Here is a 14,937-nt window from a genome sequence, read left to right as displayed (position 1 = left end):
GATTGTGATGAACCTGCTGGAACACAGATATCCATTACTGAATCAGGCCACTTGCCAATCATAGTCTGGAGAATTTCGGAGGATGATGGCAAATCTCAAGCCTTTCAGAATGCCTTACAGCAGTTCTGATCTAGAGGGAGCCACAAGAGGTGTGGTTCTGCCTGGGGACAATAGTTATGTTGTACGCTGAACAGGGTTCTTATCTTGTGGAGAAAGATATGATTGATGTCCTAAATTTCCTCTTAGGGGGCTGAAGGGGCAATGGCTTACAAGATCATAAACTATTACATGTCAGCTATTTTTGCAGCGCATCTGCCAATAACAAATTATCTTTGGCATAGGTGAGTACACATCCCTTTGTTTAGAAGATTTTGAGAAGCATTTGCTTATATATGCCTTTATAACTTACATATTCAAGGTTATGAGATGTGAATATATGAATATAGCTCATTGCTTAAGGAACTGTCCTACCAATTGAGATTTATCCAGAAAACAATTTTCATTCAAGCTGGTTCTGTTACTTTGGTTTCCTCAAGGCAAGTATCTATTGTTCATGCAGTGTGTTAGAAGGTAGGATGATAACACCTCAGAGCATTTCATTTACTATCACCAGAACAAAATGTTATCCTTTTACGCTGTAGCTTTCTGGTAACCCTGGTTTGTATGTTGTTCGGTAATGTTTTTTGTCTTTATTATTAATATTCAGCAGTTTTCTTATGAAAATAAATTCTTGCAAAGGAAGAGAAGCTGAAGCAGTAAATTTCATGAAAACTGAAGCATAGTTCTATGCATTACTTTAGATGACTATCATATTTGACAAGAATATATTATAAGGAATGCTAACTCGATTGCATTTAATGTATGCCATCCACCAGTTCACCTAATGTAATAACACCAGTCCCCTTTGCAGCTATTGCACGTACTCCATATTATTAAAAACAATTGAGACAGTTATTCCTCAGAAATAAAGGATTTCAAATGTGTGTATCGTTGCTTTTTTATTAAGCAACTTTAAATACCAGGGGTGATGGAGGTGTGGGGCAGATAGGGAATGATGTAATTTCCAAACCTTCGATATGGGTGGGATATAGAAACACTGATCTAAAAGGGAATTTACAGTCAATTGATTAAGATTATCAGTGTGAAAAGTACTACCCAGCATACCCACCCAAGGATTAAACAAAGTTCCTGACTTCTGACTGCTTGTTCTTTTACCAAGTGAGGTGTAGTTTATTTTTTTTAACAAAGCCATATAGGTATTTACGTTGATTGTACTCATTTTTTTCTATGGTGGCTGCAGTCTAGAAAAGAGTGAAGCATAATCCACACTTTGGAGTATCTACTAGAATCCAAGCTTTCAGTTGTGAAAGCTAGGAAATTTGCATTTTCTGCCATTCATAGCGCAACCACACTAAGTGCCACTTTTTCAAAATCCAAGATTATACTATTAGCTTCAATCATATAACAGTACTGTACACATTTTACCAACTGAGATGAACTAAATGAAGTAACAGTGGCAGTGCTTATATAAGTGAATGAAAAAGGCATAAAACCAGCATTGACTAACTATTCTCATTAGGCGGCTTTTATTATTTTGACGTTATGGAAGATTGACTATGAAGGTGTCTATTATAATGGAAGACCGTTAACGCATTCTGAGACTTTTGAATTAAGTCAATACTCATAAGCTGAATGTGATATACATTTAAAACATGTGTCTTCAACCAGTCGAAAACGAACTACCAGTACCTCACAGCCTTGAGTTTATTTTAAAATTAACATAGGGACACATTTTCCTTTTAGAGTTAAGGGAAGGCTGTGTTTATTCTACATTATTATTTTCAGGCTGCAGATAGGAGGGCCTGATAATGAGCAGTGCCGGAGGCAGATTTATGCGCCAGGGCAAAGATGTGAAGATCTGAAGCACTGAGGTATTTTAATCTTAAATAAAAATCCTTGTCAACTCAATATTAGAACATTTCTGAATGCTTTTATATGGGAGAAATGTAAAATGAAGAGTTAACTTAATGAATAAGTCAACTCATCCTTTTAAATGTATCCCATTTCAAAGTGTTGCATTTACAAACAGCAGGCCTCTTGCTCCAAGTGGCTAGTAGACACCATGCCATATTTATAATTGAAAAAAATGAAATTTTTCTCAAATGGGGGAATTGATAAAAATATTTCTATGAAACAATGAGTCAATGCTTTTTCCACTTTCAATTAAGCCAATTAAATCTTAATATTTTCAGATGCATGTGTATTCACTGTAAATTCCTCCTATTTAAACAAATGTCTGTATTTTTCTGTTATAAATATGGCACGGTGTCTACAAGCAACTGGTTGCAAGATGCCTGCTGTTTGTAAATGCAACACTTTTGGTAGCAAAATTTAAATGATGAGTTTTATGGAATCCGTATAAACAAAGTTAACTCTTCAGTTTAATTTTATCCCCTTGCAATGTGTTGCATTTACACACAGCAGGCACCTTGCTCTCAGTGGCTGGGAGACACAATGTCATATAACTGCAAAATACAGGCAATTAAAGTGGGAGAAATTTAAAGTGCAGAAATGTGTTCCATATCACAAACATTTCTTTGCAGAACATTTTTCTGCACTTTACATTTTTCTCATTTAAAAAAGAAAATAGTTATATGTTTGTGTTATACGTGTAACGGGCCACATATGGCAAAATGGATGTCCTGTGCCACAAGTAAATACAACACACTCTCATTCACCCATGCACATTTACCACATTCATACACACACGTTCATATATCCCTCGAAGACCACGCTCTCACTGACATACATGGCAGCCCTGTCATAGGACCCGTAGTCAAAGCATTTTGTTCAAACCCTAGCCTTTGGCTCTATGGACATTAAGCTTAGATTCAATGAAATTGGGTGTGGTGGTGTCTGGTAACATTTCGCGAGTGGCTTGGCCTTCAGTAGCTCACAATGATTTTCACTCATCAGAAGTAGCTCTCACTAGAGTAAACATTGGAGAACCCTGATTTAAAACAAAAAAAGTGAAATCACTTTACTTTTTTTAAATTATAGTTTGACATTTTATAAGAATTGTACCTTTATACAGCGCCTCCCCAAGTGAGACCAATAACTCAATTTATAGCATCTAAAAGGTAACTGGTAAGACAGAGACCAAGACCACCTTGAGCTGAGTCAATCACTCTTGAACATCCGCATTATTACATATTTAACTAAACGTTTTAGTTGAAAAATATACCCCGAATCAAATCCAGTTAACTGGGTAAGCTTATCAAAATGTAAATAAAAAATAAAAAACACAAACCCGTCAATTAAATGTGTCTTTGACTTACTTACATTTGGTGACTTTTAATATTGCCCTGTCACCCATAAACGGTTTACGCCTGAACATTCACCATTTTTAAGATGTTATGCCCTAATTTGGCTTTAATGTAAACCTGGGCTTCCCCATAGAGAGCATATTGCACTGGACTGTGCCTTAAGTGAGCGTCTTTGCCAATTAGTGCTTAACAGCTCCAATTTATTTTCTGTGATTCAAGATGAGCTGGAGCCTAATAGGGCCGTAATAAAAGGGCAAAAGGCACGGAGAGCCAAAGGAGAGATTAATGAGCTCTCCCACTTTCGAGTCTTTTTAACAGCAGAACTGTTGCAACCACTGACACTCATCAAAAGCTTTGGCTGCGAATCCTGCTCGGGCTCGACAGGCTCCGGTGGACATCTTCAAAAACAGGAGCACGGCTGGGGCAAGAGCTTCTCCCCGTGTGTTCCGGAGACAACAAAGCTCCCGGGATCAGGTAATGAAACTTCAGCGCTCGCCCCTTTGAAATGTATTTACAGGCGGCTGACAAGGGCCACATTCAGCTCTAATTGTGTAGTCAAGGCCCTGTCAGGCCTTTGGAGGCCGCGCAGTGCTGAAGCACCGCCATGACTGGCATTTCACTCAAAAGCCCTCAGCGCGGGTCCTCGACGGCTCATGACATCACAAAGGGCACTCCCGAGCGATGCCTGCGTGGCATCCTGCAGCATTTTAAAAGAGAATTAGCGCTTTTAATTATGGCCTTGGTATGAAAGGAACCATGCATGCACCGCAGGAGACCTTTGATCGGGTCATTTCGCCAGCACAATGCCACGGAACTGTGACTATTCCTCGTTAAAGGGCCTTTTTCTTCGTGAATGACTCACCAGTGATCCTTGAATGCAGACAAGCTCCGTACCCGCCCTCTTCATTAGGGAGCATGTCTATACAGGACGCTATATAGTGCGCGCAGTCTGGAAGTTGCACAATTGGAAGGAAAAGAAAACCTACAGATTCCTGTCTCTGCTTAGGATGTGCTAAAGGGCCCTAGGTGACTTTATTCATTGAACCAGGCTGCCATTAATTAACTGTCATAATAAAATAACAAACTATTATTTACATGTATTCTCCTCTTCTCTTTAGCAGGAAGTATGAAAGGCTCTTGTACGAGTGGTGAAATTATAGAAATCTCAGAAACCTCATTTTAAACACTTTGGCAGCAGGGGCCTAATTATAGGGTCCAGGCCGGGACAAGAGTAACACACAGAAATACAAACATGAAAGTAATTAGGTAAAAAAAGAACGACGTTTACTTAGCAACCGAAACAAACGAGCACCAAGTCGGCTTGCTTAAGTAGCAATATGACTGACAATAATATTTTTAGCAGCACAGCCTTTGAATATAGTTTTAAAACTCAAAATATATAAAAATACCAATATGACTTTTATAAAAACGTCTAGAGGTGGCTCTGTAAAAAGAAAAGTAAAATGCACATTTCTTTTTGCACATTATATTAATAAAATTCACCTGACAAGCCCATTGGAACATTTCCAATGAGTTCATAAAATAACATTATTAGCCGTATTTCCGTTTCCAGCATTAATGATTCTGCTAATTTCTTTGATTTGTGAATTAAAAAAAATCTTACTTTTCTCTCATATCCTCTGTAAAAAACATTTATATTGGTATGGGGGTGCCCAACCCGTACAAAAAAAGTCCATGATCTTATTAAAAAATTGGCACACGGATCCTTCATACGTCTGGCCAACGGATGCTTTAAATGCCTGGCCTTATAAACGTGCTTTCATTTTTTTCAGTCTGTGCAATTCATCTTTCAGGTGGTGTACGGCCTGGGAAATGGCTGATGACTGCGGGTCATCAGTTTCCTTGGCCAGATATAGGGTGAAATGTTTGATAGTTTCTGACAGCAGCGCTTCCTGATCCGTGTCCATCTTTCCAAGACGCAACATCCTCTCACAGGCAATTGCATAGTTTTTGTGCCAGTTCACGGGATGTGTTTCATGTGTCTTAACCAACTCCTCGTACAACTGAAAAAAAAGACATGTACACGCACATTATACAATAGAATTACATTTTAAATATAAATGTGTTATACTGCTGTGTGTTTACCTTGCTTGAAGCATATCAAACCAAAATAAAAAGTCACAAGAAATAACAAATATCACTAACAATTACTATTCATATAGCACATACAAGCAAATAAATTGTCTCCAGGAATATGAATAACAGTTATTGCCCTCTATTGGAGGCGTTAACAACTTTTCATGCATGCACTCCTCTAAGAACTTTAAAAATGAATTGAGCATGGCGTTCCCAGCCCAACTAATAAGAGCCCAGATAAAAGTAATTTTGCATGATGAGGAGAAACGGCAGTTAGCTTCAATGCTGACATTAAGGTAATCAGCACACATACCATTTAATTTTAAACCTGGCAGAAATACAGACAAGCCCCAACTGTACATATGGACTTTATGTCCCTGCTTCAGACTTTCAATGCACTTAAAATAAAGCAAACAGTTGTTTTTTTATTAGCATCATTAGATAGATAAAGCTTTTTAATTGGCAGAGCCAATCTATAGCAGGGGTTAATATGTATGGTTATCTAACTCAATTAAGTGGTCGAAGTGGGTGGAAGTGGGTGGGATCTGAAGGGCACTAAATGCCCATACTTTTCTGATTTTAGAAAAACAGTTCCTCTACTTTTTGTGAGAAGACAACCGTCCCGGGACGGGGAAATCCGAGAGTTGAAATGCTTAACCTGAAGCATAAGACAGGGCCTGTGCTCTGAAACCAAGGGAGGGGCAGACAGTTGATCAAACCTTCCCGCCAGGGTGAATGCTGCTTAATAGAAATGTAAATGTGCAAAACTGGTTAACCTGCAAATGTATAGGGTGCTTGCAAGCTGGCATTGGCTGTAGCTGATGGAATCACTTAAAGCTTCCTGATGAAACATTTATTCTTTTTGAGTGGTATTGCAAGGGAAGAGTTACCAGCTGAGCAGCGAAGTGTGTGCTTTTAATGGACAGTTATAAAAAAAATGCACTCTGTACAGTTTTGGTGTTACTAAAATCTATATTTTCGAAGCACTTTATCTTAAATCTTTTTTGTGCATTTTGTAGCAGCCTATCTTATACTGTGTATGATGAGAGTTTACAATGATGGCATACATATTTACAAGTCTTTCTGTCACAAACAGGGACCTCGTAGCACTAAACACACACACATCACTGTTCTCCACTGCACCAACTCGGATTCAATTTAGTGGCACTCTGGTTCCAAACACAGACCTCTGTAGATAATTAACTAATGACGGTTTCATAAGGTAAGTGCATATCCCACTGTTTAACTTAACTTTAGTTTTCATTTAAGCTGTGCCTTATTTTATATGTAGTTACCTGAAGGTGAAAACCCGAAAAAAGTTACAGAATATTGTAATTTTTTTAGCTATGCCTTTGACCCTGCCCTAACGCTCACTCACCCTGCCCCCTTTGCTGACAGCATTGTAATTCACATACTTTTTTTTATGCACTTTGACCACTGACTCAATGGGACTAATTTATTTGCCCTCTGAAAGAAGAAAAGCTGAGTAAGGCATACCGAGATGCAACACTTAAACACTGCTAATCATAGATCAGGTATTCTTTTGATGCACTCGCATCATTTGCGACTGGAAAAATGAATTTTCTTATGTACCAAACCCATTTTGCGATTCAGTAACCTAATACTGAATCGCAAAATGGGTTAGCGATTCAGTATTAGGAAGGGGCGTGTTAAGGGCGTCCCTTCCTAATAGCGACTCACAGTACTATATACAAATGTTCTGCGACCAAAATACGGTTGCAAAACATTCACATGTTGCCGCCTACTTCCAGTAGATGGGAACCAATTCACAAATGAGAAGAGGGTCACCAGGGGACTCCTTTTCCTTTGTGAATGCATACGAAAACATTTTTTCACAGCAAACAGTGGTCCCATTAAAAAATGAAACTGAAATGTTTCATTTTTCTTTTTAAAAACGCATCCTGTTTTCCTTTAACCCCTTCGGTGCTGATGACGGCTCCCGGTCGTCATCAGTTACGGTGGGCGTGTGCTGATGACGGCCGGGAGCCGTCATTACCACGCCCACAATCAGAATGTGCCGCACAGGCGCAGAATTCCGGCCGCAGCCAGGGGGTTAAGGAAAATGGACTGCATAAAAAAACGTTGCTTTATTTACATGCAAACACCTACATGGTGGACTGCTCTCCCCAGCAGGACACCAGCCCTGTATTTTTACCGATTACCAATGGGTCGCAAATTGCGACCTAGCTCCTGAATATTAACGAGGTAGTTCAATTGCGACCCCATTAGGAATAGCTAAATGTGTCAAAGACACATTAGCACCATTAGTTCCCAGGTGTTTGCAATTTCCTTATAGCGAATTGCAAAAATTCACCATTAGGAAATTGCAAAATGAAACCTACATACATGTCATCCTAAGATCCTGGAAACTAACATCATCTGCTCTTAAATTCTGCAGTCAAAACATCAGTGACAACCTTATTTTTTTTAAACTAAGAAAATTCACTTCACACCTTAACCAGACCTCCGTGATCAGATCCGATTTTCACTTCTTATTAAACTCAATTCTAGCACTAAGGTAACTTCGCTCACAAGGTACCACATCTATCCCCTCTATGATCTGAGCAATTCTGTAATCTTTTGTCTATTTGTAAACGCTCCAACCCTCCCTTGGCATACCCCACCACTATGTTCCTCATTAAGCTTTTGTTGAAGAAGACTTCTAACATTCATTTACAAATAATACAGTAAAATCGAACAACCCTATTAAATCATGCAGTCTTACAATGCTTACGAATGTCTTTACATTTAATAGACAATGCTCAAATCAAGCTACCACTAATGACCTAGACGTGCATCAGATTTTCAAGCTGTTTGTTATAAACATTTTCTTATTTTTTACTTTGCAAAATGTCAAAACACGAACACAAGCCAAGTACTATTTCAGTTCATTTTAATAACAAAACAATTACGTTCTTAATTGTTATTGATACTTTCCTTTTATTCCCTGTTTAATTTCTGCTCCATATTAAATATAATCCCTAAATATTATGGAAGCGAAACAGTGGCTCTTTTTAGGTCAAAAAGACCTACCAAACCAAAATTCATAGTGCACTCTGGGATAGCCTGATTGTTCGAATGGGTCAGTTTAATTGGCTTGATTATTATTCGATGGCTTTCGTTCCGCTTTTTGTGTTTATTGCTTCCCTGGAGTATAGCTTCTTGACCATCCTTTTGAATCGGTGACTGTTATCTCTTCAATGCTTACATTCAGGAAACGATTTTAATTTGCTTTCAGCACTCCATTAGACTGCTTGTGTATTTTTGTAGAAAACTACTATAAGGGAGGGCAACATATCACATAATTTTTGCAAGCATCCATGGTATTGCATTCCCATTTGTAATTTGAGATACAGGATATGGAGTACACAATTAGCAAAATAAGTAAATGGGTGTGGTGCACAGACATGGTACTTGATGATGATGAAGATACAGTATGGCTTTTAATGTACTCCATTGCAGAATATGTGCTTTTGTTCTACTTATGGATCGGGTTTGGTACTCTAAAAGAACTTATAAGAATGATTGGATAAGGAACATTTATCATTGAGCACTCCGCAGAGACGTTTGTCCTCCACCTGCTGCTTTGTCTTTGCCCTGGACACTTGCATTGTGCTTTTTCCCAGTTCCACTCGGAAGCCAGTGTCGCCATCTCTACAAAGGAACTGCAATTCCCACCAGCCCCCCAGGAGGTGGGGCCTAGCCAGTTTTGTGCCTCCCAGTGCCGATTGTAACCATCTGCGGCTCGCGCATCGTTGGATGCGTGAGAGTAATGCCTGGGCCAAGATTGGGCCCGTCCACGCCCTGAGGAGGCTCGACTGGGCCACCCCTCTTTTGCCCACAGGTTCAGATACAGTGCCCTGCTGCCTCATGCCCCCTGACACTGCGCACGGTGCTCTCCTTCGGCTCAACCTGCGCCAGGCTCCCAGTACTTAACAACCCTTCTGCGCCCCCTCGGCCCAGGTAGCTTTGTCTGGCTGCACCTGCCCTTGCAGTCTGGCTTTCACTTTCCCTCTCTCCCTGCCTACCCTACCTGCTGGGGCCCCCCTGATCTCTCCCATGACTCGCATCTCTGCTTGCGCCCTCCCATGTCTGCTATTTGCAGGCCTGCTGCACTCCGCACCTCGCTCCTGCTAAGCACCCTATTGTGCCTGGTATCTCCTACTGCGGAGACCACACCCACCCGTCAGGGCGCACACCAGCTCTCCAGGATGGAGACCACAGTGCACCGATGCAGTGGACACACACAGGGGTCACGCCGTGTGCATGTACCTCGCGCTGCGCCAGGACTCTAACCCCCATGGACCGCCTTTGCTTCACTTCAGACAAACTTCAGGCCCTGGATCACAGACACCAGAACAACAGCTGTGCCCAGGCCTCCCCCAAGACCACCGAAGCCCATTTCTCCAGCGGAACTGCCACTTCACCTGCATCACAAGGCAAACAACTGACGCCACGCCCATCCGCCCACAACACGTCACTCAGGCTCAGCAGCAAGGATGGCACAAACACCTTCGGAGAGATCAACTGCCTGCTGATCAACGCACACTCACTTATAAAACACGCCACAGAAATTTGGGACCCCATCACCGCCCACGCCCAAGATGCTGTCTTCATCACAGAGACCTGGCTACACCCTGCATCAGCACTCGACATTGCAACAACCACCATAGCTGGGTACAAGATCGTGCACCAAGACCGCACCAAGGGAAATTGCTGCAGCATCGCCAGAATCTAGAGACCCTCAAATGCGCAACCATCACATACAACACCACCCACTTCCAACTCCAAACGAACAGCAAAACCACAATCCGAGGCACCCTCACCTACAGACCTCCTGGGCCCACTCACTCTACTACAACGCCATCCCTGATACATCGCTCCTATTACCCTTGACTCAAATCTGTACATCTTCCTAGGAGACCTCAACTTTCACATTGAGAACACCGATGACACCAATACGACTGACCTCTTAGAAAGTATGGCCAACCTCGAACTCAAGCAACTGGTCACAACCCCACACACATTGCAGGACACACGCTTGACCCTATCTTCTCGGCAAGCAACATAGTAAAAAACACCCACACGGAAGAGCACATGTGGACCGACCACCACCGCGTCTACTTTGTCATCTCGGAACCCCTCAATACCCCACCACCACTGCTAGCGAAGCAGGACGCAACTGGTCCAAGGTATCGGAACAGCGTTGGCCCAATGCCCTCAACTCCAGCCTACTCACCACCACCACCGAGGACACAGAACCAGCAGTAGACAACTTCACAAATTGGATAACAGCAAGAGCTGATGAAGTCGCCCAGAGAAAACAGACCAACCCCAAGAAACGAACACAACACCTTAACTGGTTCACGGAATAACTAAAAACCCAGAAATGCAACTGCAGACAGACGGAAAGAAGATGGAGTGCCAGTAAGACCATCAAGGACCGAAAACGCTTCAAAGCTACCCTCAACCGCTACCACCACCTCCTGAAAAACAACAGGAAGCCGCCATAGCCACCCACATCAATGACAGCTCCAACAACAAGGAACTTTTCAACAAAGTCAAGGAATTCGCCACCCCTTGAGCAACAGAAAACAACATCACACCCTCGCAAGATTTCTGCGACACCCTTGCAGACTTCTCCACAACAAAATTATCACCATCTACCAAGACTTTGCTCCCCAACCCCCGCCACAAACAGCATCCGCTTCCTCACGGACTCAATCTCATCTCCTACATCAGCGACAAACAAACTCATCCTCTCTCTGACTAACAATCTAAGAACCATCAAAGACAAGTTCCAAAGATGCATGAAAGACGTTGCCAACTGGATAAACAACAACTGCCTCAAACTCATCACAGACAAGACAGAAGTACTCATCTTCGGGAAACGCAAGGACACACACTGGAACAACGAATGGTGGCCCCCGAACATGCCCGCAACCTAAGCATCATCCTAGACAGCCAGCTATCCACGAAGAAGCAAATCTGCACTGTCTCCACCACCTGCTTCCTCACTATCCGAATGCTTGGGAAGGATTTCAGATGGCTCCAGACCAACAGCAGGCGAACTGTCACGCAGGTTCTCGTCACCAGCAGAATCAACTACGCAACTCCCTCTACATAGTAATATCAGCCCAACTCATAAAGAAACTCCAGATGATCCAGAACACAGCTGTCATCCTCGACCTCCCTAGACGGACATACATTACCCCTCACCTCAGAAAACTTCACTGTCTACTAGTTATGAAGAGATGCCAGTATAAGCCACTCTCCCATTCATACAAAGCACTACACAACGAAGGACCTGTGTACCCCAACCAACGCACTACTTTTCACCAGCCCTCTAGAAAACTCAGATCCTGATCCCTCGCTCTAGGTGCCACTCGTCTCATCTGCCAGACAAACAGCGAAGGCCGCTCCACCTCCTATTTGGCGGCCTAGACGTGGAACTACCTCCCCTGCACCTCAGAGCCTCACCATCGCTCCAGCAAATCAGAGAGGACCCCAAGACCTGAATGTTCAACCAACAGTAGAACAAGCAGCATGATCAGACAGGGCATCGAGACCCTCACGGATGAAGCAGCCATGCTCTACAAATCCTGATTGATTGATTGATATAGCGTACAAAGTAGTTAGGGATATTAAATATGGGAAGACTATCCTGCTGATTGCAATACCGTAGGTATTATAGAAAGCATCATTGTGGAACTGCATTAGATATATGATTTCATGGACTATAACATAACAAGATATGCATAGAAGATATATGAATGTTTTTAAGATAGTAAGAAATTGTAGCCAATTGAAGAAAGTTACGGTTTCGCACATTAAGATACAGCAAAAAGAACCATATTATGCATAAGTATTAAGAAAGATACACGAATGAAAGATTGTTTCTTTCCTTTAGCAGTTAATACAATTTTACTGTAATTGAGGAGAAACTGGTTGATGGGACTTTTTATGGGACAATATTTGTAAGTAATGCATTGTGTTCTCCTGTATATAGGATATGCATTACGATATTGATCTTGGAGGAATACAGGCTATAAAAAGTAGAACCTTTGTGCACTGTTTTGAACTGTAATCGCTGTGGGTAAATCTTTAGGGTCTAGGATGTTCAGCGAATTAAGGTCCCAATAGGAAATTGCGACCAAGGTGAGTTATTGGGCAAATTTGATTGAAGATAATGTATGTACTTGAGGTACATACCTACTTTTTTATACAAAACTAAAAAAGTAAAAAAAAGTGAAAATGATTATGAATATTGAAATGTTTTTACTGTATATAGTTTTGTGGGAAGTCAACATTTTGGGAGCAGTCATAAATATAAGAGAATTGGGAATACTGACTAGTGCAATCTTGAGAATCACTACTGCCATCTATCTGTGTAAGGCTTGTGTATTTGTGGTCTCTCTTTCATGTGCTGGCCCCCCTGCCCCACAGATAACAGCCCCTGCACATTCCATGTTGCTCTCCCGCATCACCTCACCTCACCACCGTGGATCCATCCCAACTCTGCTTTTTTTGATTATTATTTTTTTTTATTTCCTGCCCCAACTGCCTGTTGCTTCCCCCTGCATTGATTTATTCCCTGCTTATTCCTCTGTTGCCTCCACCTCTCCCATCAGAATACTTAATTAAAAAAAAATGTGAGAAAGCCAGCTTTTTTCAGGTTTCCCCCAACGTTTTGCCCCATTTTGGACTATTAGCTGTTGGTTTGCGACTTTTAGAGTGCACTGAGGCCTGCTGTCCAGATCTCAGTGACAGCGTTCTTTCCTTTTCAAAATTATATGTTTAATTAGAAGACCCCAATTGGCATGAGCTGATTTACTTATAAGTCCTTAGTGTATGATAACCAGGTACCCAGAGCATGTAAGGCTGGCTGTCCACACCACCTGAAGCACTGGTTGTACCACTCTGTATGTGACAAAGGGAAAACACAACTTTCAGCTGCCATTGCAGACTAACGAGGCTGCGCATGCATCACACACACAACGTTGCCATATCCCTTAAATATAGATCTCCTCTAAGGCAGGCCTATGAACCCCTAAGACAAGGAGCTGCATATGGTAAAGACATACATATATTTTTAATTTGTCTGTTCAGCAAAACCCTTAAGTGCTGGTGGTTGCTGGGGATAGTTATGTAGGCCTTATACGGTAATTGCAGGATTAACGGTTGGCATTCCAATACATGTAACTCCTTACAGGGGCTACCTAACTATATCATGTAAGGTATCAAATTGAAGGTGACACTGAATGCAACTGGATGGTGCAGTCGACATTCATGTCAAATGTAATGCTGGTCACTTTTGCGAAAGTTGCCATTCCTAAACCCAGCTGATCCAGTGACCTTGCAGAGGCACTGGGACTTAGACAGGTTTTTACCCTCATGGAGAGACATGTGAACAGCTCTCAGGACAGAAACAAAAGCTGTTGTTGCACTGTAGGCGTGGCTCCCTCCCACAGGATCGGCTGCAAAGGGTGTTAGCTCAAAAGACATGCATCAAAGTATGATGCAGTCTTTGAAGGGCCGCAGCAATAACACTCCAGCGCAGGGAGCCTTATGTTTCTCCTAGACAAGTTACAGCCAGGTCCAAGGAAGGGAAAAGCAGTTTCAGAACCAGTTTTACGTGGGCGTGCAGCCCCTGATAACCACACCCCCGGGACTGGGCTACCAAGGTCCTTACACTCGAGGAAGACATCAGCCATGTTGTTTGTGGCGTGCAAGTTACACTCTGGGATAACCAGATGCCACACTTCACTGGAAGTGTCTCACCAGATAGGAAGGGGCCTATTAGCCCATTGGCTAGTGACTGCCTTGTCCCCTCTGGCACTTTGCTGGGATATAGTCTCAGGGATAAAGTCTCAGGGGCTGCCCCATATAATGAGACTTTAGTACTCGCTGGATTTGGAACAAGGACCAGAAGATGACCAGGTTGCACCCGTTGTAAGCAAACAAAGAGAGGCTGTATCGTCGGAGCAACTGCACCTGCTGCTAGTAGAGTTTAGACCATGTTCTACGTGCCTTGCTGGAGGAAAAGTTGATTACCAGTACGAAGAGACTCCAAGGGTCAGTTGGATGACCTCCCAGACAGGCACTGGGGATACTAGACCTGAAAGAGTCCAAGTCGCATCTCTGGTAGTCACCGCAGAAGTTTTGCCACTACCAGACAGCGGGCACCCCCAAAAGACAATTCAGAAATAGCCAAAAGGTTCACCCATGTCTGCTGGACCCGTCAGTGTTGGTTGTAACTGGATTAGTCATCCAATGCGAACACCTGCCCCCACCAAAGATTTGCACTGTGACCGATGTGCTGCAAAAGCACAAGGTCTGCATCGGCAGGATTTTGTGCGACCCCGAGAATTGTGGACAGAGTCGCCCCCACTCACCTGTGGACCGAGGACTCGACCTGACTTCACCCCTGTGGACCGCACAGCATCAGGAGCATCACTGAGCATCTTTAAGCCTGCATCCTTCAGCATCAGGA

General features: G+C 42.5%; 1 protein-coding gene across 2 annotated transcripts in view; it reads right to left on the bottom strand.

The window, feature by feature from the left end:
- TMEM260 (transmembrane protein 260) overlaps positions 1-14,937 on the bottom strand; it is a 639,752-nt gene that overhangs the window by 113,506 nt on the left and 511,309 nt on the right. The window contains exon 16 of one of the 2 annotated variants that reach the window (XM_078660364.1): positions 4,589-5,350. The exons of the other annotated variant lie outside the window; for it this stretch is intronic. Coding sequence (XP_078516490.1) covers positions 5,093-5,350 — 258 coding nt within the window. The 3' untranslated portion in view covers positions 4,589-5,092. Of the gene's footprint in view, positions 1-4,588; positions 5,351-14,937 lie in introns of those variants that run through there. 2 annotated transcript variants of the gene reach the window in all.

This window comes from Lissotriton helveticus, chromosome 9, assembly GCF_964261635.1.
Source record: "Lissotriton helveticus chromosome 9, aLisHel1.1, whole genome shotgun sequence".
Classification (NCBI taxonomy): domain Eukaryota; kingdom Metazoa; phylum Chordata; class Amphibia; order Caudata; family Salamandridae; genus Lissotriton; species Lissotriton helveticus.
The sequence above is the reverse complement of the archived record's forward strand: the minus strand, read 5'-3'. Positions and strand labels throughout refer to the sequence as shown.